The 17,046-nt window shown below is 40.7% G+C and overlaps 1 protein-coding gene across 7 annotated transcripts in view; it reads left to right on the top strand.

Annotated features, from left to right (window-relative positions):
* Window positions 1-17,046, top strand: part of MICU1 (mitochondrial calcium uptake 1) — a 512,953-nt gene that overhangs the window by 191,415 nt on the left and 304,492 nt on the right. For all 7 annotated transcript variants that reach the window (XM_029609124.1, XM_029609121.1, XM_029609122.1 and 4 more), the window contains one exon: window positions 7,271-7,433. In XM_029609124.1, the coding sequence (XP_029464984.1) occupies window positions 7,271-7,433 (163 nt within the window). The remainder of the gene's footprint in view (window positions 1-7,270; window positions 7,434-17,046) is intronic.

The following is a 17,046-nucleotide window of genomic DNA, read 5'->3' as shown; positions in this document are numbered from 1 at the left end:
ATGATAGGTGGCAAATCATCAGAACTTTAGGGTGAATATCATCCAATCCTGGTGATGTTTTGTTCTTTAGTCTGTCAATCCGATTTATTACATCCTCCCAGTTTCACAGTGATTTTGTTTAGTTGTTCAGAGTCATCACCATCAAAGAATGTTTCTTGTGTGGGTATGACCCTGACATCCTCCTCAGTAAAGGCAGAGATAAAGAATGAATTTAGCTCTTCTGCAATTTCCTTCTCCTCCCTGAGCTATTCTAAATAAATACATATTTACTGATGCCATGGATCTTAGGGGTGTACATAATTTTGAAAGCTATTGGCTTAAATTGACAATGGGGAAGGAGGAAATTGGTGTCGATTAAAGGTATGCTCCAGAACTAGAAAACCTAAAAATCAGGAGAATTTCTATTTTTGTCGGAGACATTCAGATCTCTCAGAATACTCTCTCAGAATAGTCTCTGAGCAGGGGGGTGCTGTTCGCCTCATGAGGCTCCAGCACTGCCCTCCCCTCAAACCACAGTTTGGCCACGTTTAAACCTAAAGCAACACATTACCAGCTCCAGCATTGAATTGGCTAAGTATCGCTGATAAAAATAAAGCAAACAGGAGTGCTGATCACAGCGAGACGGGAGAGACGCCAGCGAGAGCAGTCCCTGCTTCAACTTCCTCCCGCCATCTTTGCCACGACAAGTAAAACTTTAAAATCTTTTCGCAGAACCAGCCCGGGTAAGAATCACTGGAAGACCTTAGAAAAAAAGACAAAAAGTCGGGAGTGCTGAATACCGCGGGTCGGGTGAATTTGAGGCAATAAAAGTACCTGATTTGTTCTCTCCCCGATTGTTATTTTTGCCGCGGGAAGGAGGGGAAAAACAAAAACCCACCTTCTTCTTCCTACAATTTAAAGTACGCAAAAATTACTAATTTTGGAGCCCCAAATACAACCAACGACCGGGTAAGCACTGAATATTATTACAATGTCTTCAAAACAAAAAATTGGAGAGCTGCAGCAGTTTTATTTTTTAAAGCAGCTGCAGAGGTGCAAAAACCTGAGCATGCAGCAAGCATGGCCGAGGAGGAGGAGGGGTCAGACACTGAATCCCTGATTCTCTCTCCACAAAGCAGGGGAGATGGAAACATGAATTTGGCAGACTTACCCACTAAATCTGTGATCAGAGAGTGGTTCATAGAATTAAGAAGCGAAATGAGGCAGCATAAAGAGGACCTATTGAATTCTTTTGCTGTGATCTGGGAGGAAATAAAGTCAATGGGACAAAGGATTGACGAGGTAGATACACAGGTGGAGGGCCAAGGATTGGCTCTCAGGGTCTTGACCACTTCAAAGATTGAAATGCAACAAGAGATTTCTCTATTAAATGAAAAAAATAGAAGATTTGGAAAATCGTTCGTGCAGGTCAAATATAAGGATTAAGGGAATCCCTGAGACAGAAGACTACAAGGACAGCTTCGCTGTGGCCAAGGAGCTCTGTACCTTCATAACTTTGCAGGACTCGGGAGAGATCACTGAGCAGAGAACAACAGAAACTTCCCCCATTCAAATAGAGCGTGCTCATAGGGCTCTGGGCCCTAGAAGGGATAACACTCCAAGAGATATCATCATCAACCTCCTCAGCTTCCCAAAAAAAGAGCAAATAATGAGAATTGTGAGAACCAAGCAGAAATGGCAATAGAAGGGACTGGAGGTTGCGCTGTTCCAAGACCTGGCACCCAGCACGCTCAAGAAGAGATTTGAACTACATCCAGCCACGCAAGTTCTCAGGAACCATGATGTAAGATATCTGTGGAATTTCCCTTTTTCGCTTTCTTTCCAACTTAATGGCATCACGTATTGGGCAAAATCTTTATCAGAAGCAGTGGCGGCCCTTCGTGAAGCGGGTCTGGAAGTCACTTTTCAAGCTCCTCCAGCAACATCGAAGGACCATCATGAGGCAGTCCAAACAGCTTGGTGACGTGCAGGGAACCAGAAGTGAGCACTCTCGAAGAAATCGCCTGTACAAAAAGGGAAAACTCCAAAACCTTACTGACCTAACTGCACGTGATGGGTAATGGTGTTTCAGGGGTTACAAGACTGTCTCAGTTATTCGGGGGAGTGAGACTTACCTTATATTAAGGACAGTATTCTTTATGGTTGGTAAATGTTTATGCTTACTCACAGGTTGATAAGTTGGCAAACAGAATTCATGTTATCACTGTTTGAATTTGAGGGGAGGGAGGGAGGCATGAGGCCATCTGGTCAGTGGAATTCAGCCCGCCTCTGCTAGGATCCGTAGGGGAAGGTTAATGGATCAATAATGCGGGAAAGAAATCTTTGGAGGGTTCCTGACACTGTTACAGTTGTGTGTGATGAACATAAGAAAATGCCATACTGGGTCAGACCAAGGGTCCATCAAGCCCAGCATCCTGTTTCCAACAGTGGCCAATCCAGGCCATAAGAACCTGGCAAGTACCCAAAAACTAATACTAGCTGCTTCCGAAAACATGATAGGACACATACAATCTGCAAATCCTATGTATGCCAACCCGATTAGTCCTTATTTTGAGGAATGACAACATCTGCTAAGGAATTTAATATCTTAAGGTATGTTGAAATTTCTCACATTTAACGTGAAGGGTCTCAACACCCACAGAAAAAGACACTACATAGGGAATTACTAAATCAAAAAGCCAGCCTCGCTTTTATCCAAGAAACACATCTTTGAAAATGACATGAATACCTACTTAAATTTAAAGAATTCCCACACAGCTTCCTAGCAGCAGCAAACACTAATGCTCGATATGCTGGTACAGGAATACTAATTTCAGCTGATGTGACATTTGAGGTGCTTTTACAAAAAATGGATGCAATGGGTAGATATGTTTCTCAAACTTAAAATAGGGCAAAAGAAATTTTCATTTTGATCTCCGTATACGCCCCAATTCACAATCAAACCTTATACTGGTCTCAGATGCAAAAATTAATTGATAAGTAGGGAGAAGGACATATCATTCTGGGGGGGAGAACTTAACCTAACTTTAAATCCCATCAAAGATAATTCGGGAGGGACACAGGGTGGGACACTTGGCCATAAGACCAAAACTCTGAGATTGCTGTCTCGCTTAATAAATAAATGGAAGTTAATCGATATTTGGAGGCATCATAATCCAACAGCTTGAATGTATACGTTCTACTCCCATCCTCATAACTTCTATTTGTGTATTGATTTATTTCTGATTGACAAGTGCCTACTGCCCCGGGTTCAGGGAACAGATGTCTACCCCAGTACTTGGTCTGATCATGGAGCAGTGGGAACCGAGATAATGTCAACAGACATGGTGGGAGGTCAGAGGTTCTGGAGGTTGAATAGTGTCCTATTCAGGGACGACTGTTTCAAGCAACAATTGCACAAGCACATTAAGGAATATTTTGACATCCACTGTGATTCATTCATCTGTCCCGATTAACACAGTCTGGGAATGCTCTAAAGCTGTTGTTCGAGGCTTATGCATTTCCAAAGCTTCAGCACTTAAAAAGAGCCGGAGGCCACGCGGACACAACTCCAGTCTGAAATAGACATTTTAGCCAAACAGCATATGCAGAAATTATCTTCTAAAATCTATCGTAAGCTAATTGAAACCAGAGAAAAAATGAAGCGGCTGAATGACGAATTGATTGCTCACCAGCTTGAATGCTTGAAGCAGTCACATTATGAGGGGGATGATAAAACTGGCAAGATGCTCGCACATACTCTTAAAACTCGGGTTGAGCAGAGCATGATCACCAAAATCAAAGATTCAAGGGGAAATCTCACAACAAAACCCATAGAAATTATAGAATGCTTTGTACAGACAAGATACCAATATTAGGGCAGCAGACATTAAAGCATATTTAGATTCAACACCTCTACCATCATTGTCAGAAAAGCAAAGGCAGCTTTTAGATGGGCCAATCACAGAAGAGGAAGTGAAAGAGGTCATTAATCATCTAAAAAATGGCAAATCTCCAGGATTGGATGGGCTAGTGGGAGACTATTGCAGGATCTTCAATGGTGTCCTAGTGATGCCCATGGTACATCTATTCAATTACATTAGGGAAGGGGGGGTGTATTTCATCCTTATGCCAATATAGTGGGGATAACTGTCCTCCCCAAACCAGGTCAAGACTCCACAATGTGTGGGTCTTACTGGCCCATCTCCCTCATTAATCAGGATATCAAAATATTGGCCAGAATATTAGCCATGAGGCTAAACAAATCTATGCTGCATTTAGTACATACGGATCAAGTAGGATTTATACCCCAACGTATGGCTGCAGATAATATGCGCAAGATTCTAGATTTACTCTGGTGGGTGAAGCAAGAAAAGATACCGGCAGCCTTATTAGCCATAGATGCGGAAAAAGCATTTGATCTAGTACATTGGCCTTTTTTGTTTTCCACTCTAGGGGCTGATGAATTTTGGGGAATTTTTTATCCAGTGGATAAAACAATTATATAACGCACCGAAAGCATCAGTGAAAGTTTATGGGAGGTATGGACCTAATTTTGCAATTGAAAGAGGTACTAGGCAAGGATGCCCCTTATCTCAATAAATAAACAAGCGCTAAATCATGTATATAAGTTATCATAAGGACGCTTACAAGTTATCATGAGGACGGCTCCTTGCCTCCCTCATATACTCCCTTGTATATTATACTCTATCTTCGTTCCCCTTCTTATTTCCTACTCCAAGTTAACGCATCCTTGTTATAATGTAACTTTATACTCCTTCAAATTGTCTCTTGTTATTGGTTGGTTATAGTTACTGCTTGTTCGATGTAAACCGAATTGATTTGATTTGTATCAAGAAAGTCGGTATATAAAAGCCTTTAATAAATTTAATAATAATAATCTCCATTACATTTTGCTCTCTTCCTAGAGCCTTTTGCCACCCACATTAGGAACTCTACGATGGTTTGGGGAATAGAGATAGGAGGTCACTCTTTCAAGCTCTAATTGTTCGCCGACGACATCATGTTTACATTAGCTTATTCCAGAGCCTATTTAGAAGGGGTTCGACTGGAAATAACCCATTTCATTCAAGTTTCTGGATTCAAAGTGAATCTAGAAAAGTCAGAATTACTCAATTTTGACACTCCACCAGGCAGACATTCAACACATAAGCCAAGTAATGCCCTTCCGATGGGCAAACAAAGCACTAAAATATCTGGGAGTTCGGATCAGTTCATCACTCGAGGAATTGTTTGACTTGAATTATACCCCACTTCTCAAATCCATTGACAGGGACCTAGATAAGTGGCATAAAAATCATTTTCGTAGTTAGGAAGAATGGCCACGGTGAAGATGAACATTCTCCCTCGATTACTGTACACATTTGCCACTTTACCTATATACTTGACTCCTGCGCTATTACGCAAGGTTCAAAAGAAAATATTTGACTACATTTGGCACCAGTACCCATCCAGGGTGGCGCATCGCTCGCTTTTTCTGCCCAGGGTCCTCTGAGGAATGGGAGTCCCAAATATTCAAATGTATTTTGTGGCCTCACAATTACGATCGATAGTGGACATAGCTAGACAGCTTACACCTAAACAATGGGTTTGGGCAGAACAAGCATGGTAGGCACTATGCCCTTGGAGGCTTGGATTTGGCAGCCACGTAATACCGGGATGGCTACCACATGCATTCCTTGGTCCCTTCAAGCAACTCTACAAATATGGAACAAATGGAAAAGTCGAGTAGTGGGGGGTTACTCATATTTTTACCAATCGCTCCGTTTTCACAACAGGCTATTCCCGGCTGGCGTTCAATCAGCCATATTTGAGTCTTAGAAATGGGCAGGAATATGCAATATAGGACACATCCACCATGGAGGGGTGCATATGTCATTCAGACAGCTATGTCACCAATATGGATTGGATGACAAAAGTTTTCTAGCATATGCACAGATTAAATATTTCATAGACACCCAACAACGGGCACAAAACATAAGGGGAACAAGATCTCTATTTGAGAACCTATGCCAAGGCGCAGACAGAATTGGTAAAGTGACCTAAAAAATCTATGGTATACTCAATACATCTGATCAATCCTTGCTACCATACATTGAGAAATGGGAAAGGGATCTGGGAGAATCCTTACCACCTAAAGAGTGGGAACACATATTCATAATGGCGAGCAGGTGCTCCATATCGGCACGGCTTCAAGAAAACTGTTATAAAATGCTATACCCGTGGCACTTAGTTCTGGAGGAACTTTATAGTATATACCCACAAGTGACAGTGAAGTGCTGGAGAGGGTGCGGGATGTTGGGCACCTACTACCATGTATGGTGGACCTGTCCCAGGGTCAAACTATTTTGGTTAGAGTTGCTGCAATGGGTAAATGATATTTTGAGTGCACAGATAAGGCTAGAGGCTAAAATTATTTTGCTGGGTGGGTCCATTTCAGAGCTAGATGGAGATCAACAAAAATTCTGTAGACGGGTGTGGATAGCAGCCCGTATGCTGATTGCTAGATGCTGGAAATCTCCAGTCATACCGACTCTGGCGGAAGTCTTGATCAAGCTTCGTACTCATCAGAGACTGGCATACTTAACCGCAGTTCAGCATAATACATTAGGCTCATACCACCGGACATGGAACTACTTTACTGCAATGCTAACTTAATCACTGATTAATTAGGGAAGGGGTGGGAGATCCCTATTCACATATATATTATACATGCCATCAAGGATTAAATGGTCATATGGCATGGTGTGTCAGGGGAAGTATGATTGGCTGAATGTTGGTGAGTACATTAAGAAAGGGATAGTTATACGCATCATGAAAACTAACATATGAATACTCATTGCATCTCATTGCTGTCAATATAATATATAGAGCGGCTTTACAGTGACTATCATGCAAGATAACTGTTCAACTGTACCTTGTGATGCTAAATCTACATGTATATTTCATGGTTCGGTAATCAGACGCAGGACTGCCTTCCAAAGAGGGGGGGAGGTGGCAAGAAAAAGATCAACTCAAAATACAGCTCATGTTAATCTATAAATGAGAACACACTGATGTCAAGAGTTATACCAGTTTTGTTTATTGTATTTTATGACATTCAAAGTTGTATGTGTCAATCTCAATTGATTGTGCTTGTTAAATACATTTCAATAAAATATAAATAAAAAAAAAAGAATAGTCTCTGAGCAAAATGGGCTCTATCTAGAGATGACTTGGAGATGTATTCATATGGGTTTCTACACTAACTCCTTTCTCTTTGTTTATTAAGGTGATGGAGTATGAGAACAGAATCCGCGCCTACTCTACTCCCGACAAGATCTTCCGCTACTTTGCCACCTTGAAAGTGATAGGCGAGACAGGGGAATCCGAGGTGTTCATGACCCCACAGGACTTTGTAAGGTCTATAACACCGAATGAGAAACAGCCAGAACGTAAGTGATATATCTGTTATGCACGCAACACTGAACGCTGTATCAGAAAAGCATTTTAGCTAGTATGAATTAACATACCAGCTTCACTCAGATGCTCAAAAGAAGCTTTGTTCTTTTTCTTGCACATTTCTTATTTACAATTCAGCTTTCAGAGCATTGACTCTTCCTGTGTTCACAAAGTTTATTCCTTTACAGCTGATGCTAATCTGTCTACAAAAAAATCAGATTCTGAGCATAATAAATTCCATTATTTAGGAGATCTTTAGCATCTCTAAAGGAGTAGAGACTTAACTTTGGTAACAACAAAAGTATTGCTCCATGAGCAATAAAATAATTTAGGTGCAAGGATTCTGTTATGAGGCATGTATCATGGTAACTTTATGGATTTTCATTTCTGACTTTACTGTAAGGGTTCAGATGTGGAGCCAGCATCAGGACCAGTATTGTACAGAGATGCTTAGGGAAACTCAAAATATACTGTTTGGAACAGAGGTTACCAAGTTTGGTCCTTAAAAGGATTATGCATGAGATATATTCACATGCACTGCCTCCATTGTAAACAAATATTAAAAACAGAATTAGGCACCTCTACTTTAGAGGAAACAAAAGAAAGTGACAAATATGATACAAATTCAAATATCTAGCAGACTTCACAAGACAGTATCACTTTCCATAGAAAGAAATGCAATTTTATCAAGCAGTAGATGTGTGGTAATGGATTGGTTCTCAATCTTCCCAAGACTGAAGTGTTGTAGTTAGGGGGAGAGGGAGCCCCCTCCAGTTGAGATTATAAATGTAAAATTGAAAAGACTGTAGCTCCTTCTTAAGGCAGAGGTGAGGGATTTGGGATTTATTTTAGATTCAAGTTGGAAGGGGGAAGATTAGAGATACTGAGAGAATATAACTTCTTTACAGAAAGGTTGATGTATGCCAGAATAGGCTGCCAGAAGGGTGGCAGTAACTGAAACCATGACCAAATTCAAACATGCTTGGAACAGGTAGAGGAGTAGAGAGTCGATAATGGGAGGTCGAATACGGTCTGTGACAACAATGCAGGCACAGACAATTGGGTATGCTGAGTGGATCAGATATTTTTATTTACCAACAACTACTCTGTTATTGTGGTGGTGTAGCCAGCAGCAGATGATGTTAATAAGAAGTCCTTAATTTGCAGATTGAAGGCAAACTCTCAGCACCAAGACATAGATCAACCTACCAATAAACAGTCAACATTAAAAAGGTAGTTAAAATCCACTCTTAAACCAACTAGCCTCTAAAGCGAACACACTTTATTTAAAATGTCTTAGATTCTGCAAAATCCACAGTGTTCAATGCAGATGACAGGACAAAACATTCATAATTACTTTTTATTCATTTGTGTTACCACTGATATTATGAATGTTTTATTGTGCCCCGGCCTGAACTCTGGAAGGGTGGGCAATCAATATTTTAAATAAATAAATAATTCATAAAACATACAAATAAACCATCGCCCAAAACAAATAACCGAAAAATTTAATTTCCTATAATCCATACTCCTAAACTGCACCAAAGACTTGTGTAAACATCACCTCTACTTGTTTACAACAAATTTGATAATCATTTTCCCCATGAAGGTGCTCAGACAAAGCGTTCCATAGTACTGGTGCTGCTACAGAAAGAATCCTTATGCACATATCCTACAGTTTAATTTTTTTTTTTTTTATAGAGAGGACAGCATACAAATTTGCAGAACCACATCATCATGATCTAGTTGGTACATAAGGAGTCAACAAATAAAATCCACCGTGACACAGGCAACCAATGCCGATTCTTAAGCAACAGGGAGACACTGTCATTTCTGTGGGATTAATCTATAGATTTCGCTGCGGTATTTTGAATGAGTTATAGAACCCTTATCAATTTTTATTTCAGCCCCCAGATATTACAATAATCGATAATTGATAAAGCATGGACCACAGCCTTAAAGTCACAGATAAAGTTCCATAAAACCTTAACAATTGCAGCTTATAAAAGGCAGCTTTCGCTATAGATTTTATCAATGATTTAAAAATTAGTTTTGAATCTAAAATAAATCCCAAATCCCTCACCTCTGTCTTAGAGGGAGCTACAGTCTTTTTTTCAATTTAACATTTATAATCTCAACTGGAGGAGGCACCCTCTCCCTCTAACTACAACACTTCAGTCTTTTGAAGATTGAGAACCAGTCCATATTCACATATCCACATTTAAAACTAATCTGAGAAAGTTCTTTTTCACTCAACGCACAATTAAACTCTGGAATTTGTTGACAGTTAGTGTAGCTGTGTTTAAAAAAGGATTGGATAAGTTCTTGGAGGAGATGTCCATTACCTGCTATTAATTAAGTTGACTTAGAAAATAGCCACTGCTATTGCTAGCAACAGTAGCATGGAATAGACTTAGTTTTTGGGTACTTGCCAGGTTCTTATGGCCTGGATTGGCCACTGTTGGAAACAGGATGCTGGGCTTGATGGACCCTTGGTCTGACCCAGTATGGCATGTTCTTATGATAAAATTAAAGCATCCTGGCAAATCTTCTAAAGGTACTTTTCCATCTTTAGTACATGTGAACACAAATTGTATGTTATCTGCATATAAATAATGCTTTGCTCCAAGGGCTGACAAAACCAAACACAGAGGCTGGAGATGCACAGTAAAAAGAGTTACAAACATGGAGAGCATCAGAAGACAGATTTTTCCATTTTTCTATTGGGAAAAATAGTTTCTTTCTAAGCTTTATTTGTTGGCATATGTTAGTAAGTAATGAGGAAACCCGTGTAATACAGCCCCATTTATTCCCATAGGTTGAAACCTCGACAATAATTAATCATGTGGGATGGTATCAAATACTACATTTATATCTAATATGACTAAAAGTGCACATTTACCCTGACCCAGCAAACTATGAATATTATCCGTTAAAAAAATTAACTATGTCTTAGTTCCTTGTTGCGTCCTGAATCCAAGCTGGCTATCATTAAGGATGTTATGCTCATCCAAAAATTTGTCTAGTTGGATTAAAACCCATTTCTCTAGAATTTTACTAACTCTTGGTAAATTAGAGATGGGCTGGTAATTAGTAACATTCTTTCTAGATCCTTCCAAATTTTTCAAAACTGTTTGAACCTCAGCTGCTTTTAATAGATCAGGTATTGCTCCCTCTTGTAAAGAAGCATTTTTTATCCTCACAATTAGACCATACAATTTTACTTCCCCCACTGATTGAAAGCGGACAAGGCTCTAACGAACAGTATGTAGAAAATATTTGAGGGAGTAGCTCTTCAAGAGTAGAACAATTCAGCAACCTAAATTGTGTCCATAACTCTCTGTGACACACCTGTTTAAGATTTGCTGCCTTTCTTTAAAAAAAAAAAAAAAAAAAAAAGCAAGCCGGTTAGACAAATTTAAAGCATGAAACTTAGCTGGAAGCACTCCAAGCTGAGTCTGAGGGAGCTCTGCTAATCAAATGCTTCAAACCTGTCCATTTCAAGCCTCCCATCAAAGGCTAAAAGAATTAAATGATAAAATGCTCGCACACCTCAGACTCTTAATATGCATAACAGGGGCAAGCTCTCAGTCCCTAAAATGCAGAGCAGGCCACTGCTAAGCAAATGGAGCTGATTATTGTGTTATAACTAGATTTGAAGGTACCTGATAAAGCTGAACAAAATGTGGGCACTTTCAAACTGCCCACATTGATACAAAGTCCACAGCTACTTTTTACCAATGGGCCTTGCACATAGAATTTTCATGGAAAATTACCTGCATAGAATTGGAAAAAGTGCAGGTACTTTTCCTCCCTCGACCTAACCATGGCTCCAAGAATGCATCCACTCCTTGCAGCTAGAAGTAAAAGTAGGCTAAGAGTGAGCAGTTTTCAGATAGCTCTTTAACTCAGGTAACTAGCTTTTGAAAATTGTTCTCCCCATGCATTTGATGGCAACTTATTTCTTTTTTGTTTTTTTTGTGAAGGTTTCTTCCTGCTCTTTTTGGGTTTCCAACTCAATCTTAACCCGTCTTTATTAGACTATGGCACCTTGATCCTTCATCTATAATTACCCCGGGATTTTTTTCTCCCTATCTTTGTGTTCAAATCTTTTTATTAAAGATGAAAGAAAAATGAACAACACATGCCTGGGTGCATTGTCCTTGAGCACACAAGGCTTAGCCAAGAAAGAACATCAAAAAGTGCATTTACTTACCCCTCAGGCAGTAAATATTATCAATCAGCTACAGACTAGTATGTATTCAAAATCATACTCCAAACCCAAGAAGGTAAAGAGTCAATATATGGCAACCAAATGTCCAGCAAGTTCTGCTTGGTTTTGGGAGGATTCCTCTTTCCAGTCATCAGTTCCATTAGCAGTAATTGATGTTATAGCATTCCTCCAGAACATAATAGGTGGATCAGATTTAGCTCTCCAATGATGCAGAACAGTAATCTCGGCTAATAGAAAAACCTTTGATATCCATAGCTTTTGTAGTGCTGTGTATTGTTCTCCAAAATTCAACAGTCCAAATGTAACCACTGGAGCGGAAAAGACTAAATGCACAGAGAGAACAATTTCAGCATAATGATACACTTGTTCCCAAATGTTTGGATATTCACACAGGACCAGGAATGACCCAATGTACCAACCTCCATTTTACTTTTTAAGCACAAATCTGAATCAGTCAAACCAGCTAAGTATGCTTGCTTTGTGAGATGTAGGCTCTGGATAAAATTTTAAATTGGTCTGACCCAGCATGACAATTTCTTATGTTCTTATGTCCCTCATCTGTATATTCTGTGAATTTTAGAAATAAATCTAAAGCAGGAAGTTAATGCAGATAAAGAAAACTATATATGTAATTCCTGATTCCACTTAGGCCACAAACCCTCTAGCGAGAACACAGTAAGTTTAGCTTGTAGAGATTTATGAAACAAAATAATAAAGAATGTCCTCCAGGGACTTCCAAATTGAACCAATCCTGCACTAATTCCCATCCCAAATCAGAAAGTAATTCTGATGATGAGGAAGATATATAATGACGTAATTGCAAATAGTTAAAGATGTCAATATTCTCCTCCCCCAACTTTTGCTGTAGGGTATGAAATGGCAGTAATTTCCCTCCCTCATCTAGAAAATTAAGAGACAACTGAGAAACCTTTAGACACCCATTGCCTATAAATACATCTATCCAGCCCAGGTGGAAAATCAAGATTACCCACAGTAGGAAACATAGAACCATAGAAATGACGGCAGAAAAAGACCAAACGGCCCATCCAGTCTGCCTAGCAAGTTTCACACTTTTTTTTTTTTTCATACTTATCTGTTTCTCTTGGCTCTTAGTAACCTTTTGGTTCTATTTCCCTTCCACCCCCACCATTAATGTAGAGAACAGTGTTGGAGCTGCATCTAAGTGAAATATGTAGCTTAATTAGTTAGGGGTAGTAACCGCCGCAATAAGCAAGCTACACCCATGCTTATTTGTTTACCCAGACTATGTAATTCAATCCTTGTTGGTTGTCTGTATATAGATCCACTTTTCTTCATTCCCCCTGCCGTTGAAGCAGAGTGTTATGCTGGATATGCATTGAAAGTGAAGTATCAGACTTTCTCCCCTGCCGTTGAAGCAGAGAGCTATGCTGGATATGCATGAAGTATCAGACTTTCTCCCCTGCCATTGAAGCAGAGAGCTATGCTAGATATGCTTGAAGTATCAGACTATCTCCCCTGCCGTTGAAGCAAAGAGCTATGCTGGATATGCATTGAAAGTGAAGTATCAGGCTTATTTGGTTTGGGGTAGTAACTGCCATAAAAAGCAAGCTACTCCCTGCTTTTTTGTGAATGCAAATCTTTTTATTTTCCCACATTCATTTACGTCCTGTAGACTTTATGGATCCACAATGTTTATCCCACGCCCCTTTGAAGTCTTTCACACTTCTGGCCTTCACCACTTCCTCTGGAAGGGCATTCCAGGCATCCACCATCCTCTCCGTGAAGAAATACTTCCTGACATTGGTTCTGAGTCTTCCTCCCTGGAGCTTCAAATCGTGACCCCTGGTTCTGCTGATTTTTTTCCGATGGAAAAGGTTTGTCATTGTCTTTGGATCATTAAAACCTTTCAAGTATCTGAAAGTCTGTATCATATCACCTCTACTCCTCCTTTCCTCCAGGGTGTACATATTTAGATTCTTCAATCTCTCCTCATAAGTCATTCGATGAAGACCTTCCACCTTTTTGGTCGCCCTTCTCTGGACCGCCTCCATCTTGTCTCTGTCTCTTCAGAGATACGGTCTCCAGAACTGAACACAGTACTCCAGGTGAGGCCTCACCAAGGACCTGTACAAGGAGATAATCACTTCCCTTTTCTTACTCGATATTCCTCTCTCTATGCAGCTCAGCATTCTTCTGGCTTTAGCTATCGCCTTGTCACATTGTTTCGCCGACTTCAGATCATTAGACACAATCACCCCGAGGTCTCTCTCCTGCTCCGTGCACATCAGCCCTTCTCCCCCGATCAAATACAGTTCATTCGGATTTCCACTCCCCATATGCATGACTCTGCACTTCTTGGCATTGAATCTCAGCTGCCATATCTTCGAGCACTCTTCCAGCTTCCTTAAATCCCATCTCATTCTTTCCACTCCTTCCGGCATGTCCACTCTGTTGCAGATCTTAGTGTCATCTGCAAAAAGACAAACCTTACCTTCTATCCCTTCCGCAATGTCGCTCACAAAGATATTGAACAGGACTGGTCCCAACACCGATCCTTGCGGTACACCGCTTAAAACCGCTCTCTCTTCAGAGAGAGTTCCATTTACCATCACACATTGTCTTCTGTTCGTCAACCAGTTTGCAATTCAGGCCACCACCTCGGCACTCACTCCTAAGCTTCTCATTTTATTCACCAGTCTCCTGTGCGGGACCGTATCAAAAGCTTTGCTGAAATCCAAGTAGATGACATCGAGTGCTCTTCCTTGATCCAATTCCTTGGTTACCCAGTCAAAAACGGCAATCAGATTTGTCTGACAGGATCTTCTCCTGGTGAATCCATGCTGCCTCTGGTCCATCAATTCTCCCGACTGTAGATAGTTCACTATTCTCTCTTTCAACAGTGACTCCATTACTTTTCCCACCACCGAAGTGAGGCTAACCGGTCTGTAGTTGCCAGCCTCTTCTCTGTTCCCACTCTTGTGAAGCGAGACCACCACCGCTCTTCTCCAGTCACTCGGCACCACTCCTAGGGTCTATTGAACAGGTCACACAGCGGACCCGCCAGCACATCTCTGAGCTCCCTCAGTATCCTGGGATGAACCTCATCAGGCCCCATGGCTTTGTCCACTTTCAGTTTCTCCAGCTCTTCCCATACATTTTCTACTGTAAATGGAATTACATCTACTCCACTCCCCTCCAGTTTCTTGTTAACTAGGGATGGTCCTTCTCCAGGGTCCTCCTTAGTGAACACAGAACAGAAGTATTCGTTTAATATTTCTGCCATTTCTTCGTCTCTCTCCACACATTGATCCTTTCCACCTCTCAATTTCACTATACTACTTTGAACTTTTCTCTTTTCACTGATGTATCTGAAAAATGTTTTGTCACCTCTCTTTACCTCCTTGGCAATCCTCTCTTCTGCTTGACTTTTTGCTCTCTTGATTAATTTCTTCGTCTCCCTCAGTTCTACCAGATATTCTTCTTTGTGCTCCTCCCTTTGGGATCTTTTATATTTCTTGAACGCTGTTCTTTTAGCCTTTATTTTGTCAGCCACCTCCTTTGAGAACCAGATAGGTTTCATTTTTCTTTTGCTTTTCTTTACTTTTCTAACATATAGATTAGTTGCCTTGGCAATTGCTCCTTTTAGATTGGTCCACTGTTGATCCACATCTCTCTCATTCTCCCAGCCTTTTATTTCTTCCTCCAGGTACTTCCCCATTTCATCAAAGTCTGTGTTTTTGAACTGCAAAACTCGGGTTTTTGTGCTTCTTTTCCGTATCTTTTTTGTGATATTAAACCATACCGTTTGATGATCACTGGTGCTGAGGTGGGCGCCCACCTGGACATCAGAGACATTATCTCCATTAGTGAGCACTAAGTCAAGTATAGCTCCTTCTCTCGTGGGTTCCATAACCATTTGTTTGAACAAAGCTACTTGCAGGGCATCCACTATTTCTCTACTATTATTAGATTCTGCAGATGGGATTCTCCAGTCTACATCTGACATATTAAAGTCTCCAACGATCACCACTTCTCCCTTCTTTCCCATCTTTTGGATGTCTTCAACCAGATCTCTGTCCAGCTCTTCTTTTTGGTTTGGAGGCCTGTAAACCACTCCAATAAAAATGGATGTCCCATCTTTTTTTAGGTTGGCCCATAATGCTTCTTCATTGCCCCATCTTCCTTGCAGCTCCAATGCTTGGATATTGTTTCTGACAGGAAGGGAGATACAGAATTACTTAATTTCAATTTGGAAGTGATCCAGTGCCAAGATCTACGGGCTGGGGATATCAAAACAATGTTTTCTCAAATAGGGCAATAATTGGGATGATAAAGCGTGCAATGTATGACAGCAGCTTCCTATTGAGTGTCACAGTAAAAGGAAATATGCATGATCCAATCTCCCAGCTGTTTTAAATTAATACAATGATTGTACAATCTTAGATATGGCAGAGCCATCCCTCCCTGCTGTCTCAAACCCATCAATTGTAACAGAGGCACTCTAGATTTATTGATCTTCCACAGGAAAAAACACAGTTACCTATGAAAGATGTGCATGTCTTTTGAGCTCAACATCAAAGGGAGAACATTCAAGACATGACTCCATTTACGGAAGATAGTCATCTTAAAGACAAAGCCAGATGATTCCATTTCCGTAAAGTAGTCTTAGTAACCGTTTGCAACTTGGCTACATTAAAAGGATGTAAGAGACGCATGTCTTTAGTGACCCAGATACCCAAATACTTCATATGGTGAGGAGCCCAAGCTAATGGGAATACACCCCTCCAATCCCTAAGCCCCCCAATTACCGATAGCCATGGCCTCAGACTTATCGAGGTTTAGCTTCAGCCCAGCCTGCTCCCCATATATAGCGAGCTCAGTTAACAGTACAGGCAAAGAGGTTTGCAGTCGAGCAATATGTAAAAGGAGGTTTTCTGCAAATGCAGCAACTTTAAAAATTCTGTTCCCAATGGTAATACCCTCAATCAGCTCTTCCTGCAGCAGTTTCCGAATAAAGGGGTCTAATGATAACACAAAAAGTAGGTGTGATGGGAGAAACCCTGTCTAGTACTTCTATGTAACTAAAAACCTCAGTACATTCCCCATTTACTAATATTCTTGCCTTAGAGTTAGTGTATATTATTTTGATATACTGTAAGAAGGAACCCTGAAAGCCATAGGCCTGCAAAACTGCGAAGAGATATTCCCTCTCCCTATCACCTTCACCCAATCCCTTCACCCTTCTCCCTATCCCTTCACCCTTCTCCCTATCCCTTCACCCTTCACCCTATCCCTTCACCCTTCTCCCTATCCCTTCACCCTTCATCTTCTCCCTATCCCTTCACCCAACTCATCCCAGCAAGGATTCATGGTCAGGGGCTACAAACTGT

Source organism: Rhinatrema bivittatum, chromosome 7 (assembly GCF_901001135.1).
Source record: "Rhinatrema bivittatum chromosome 7, aRhiBiv1.1, whole genome shotgun sequence".
NCBI lineage: Eukaryota > Metazoa > Chordata > Amphibia > Gymnophiona > Rhinatrematidae > Rhinatrema > Rhinatrema bivittatum.
This window is presented reverse-complemented; position numbering and strand designations above follow the sequence as displayed.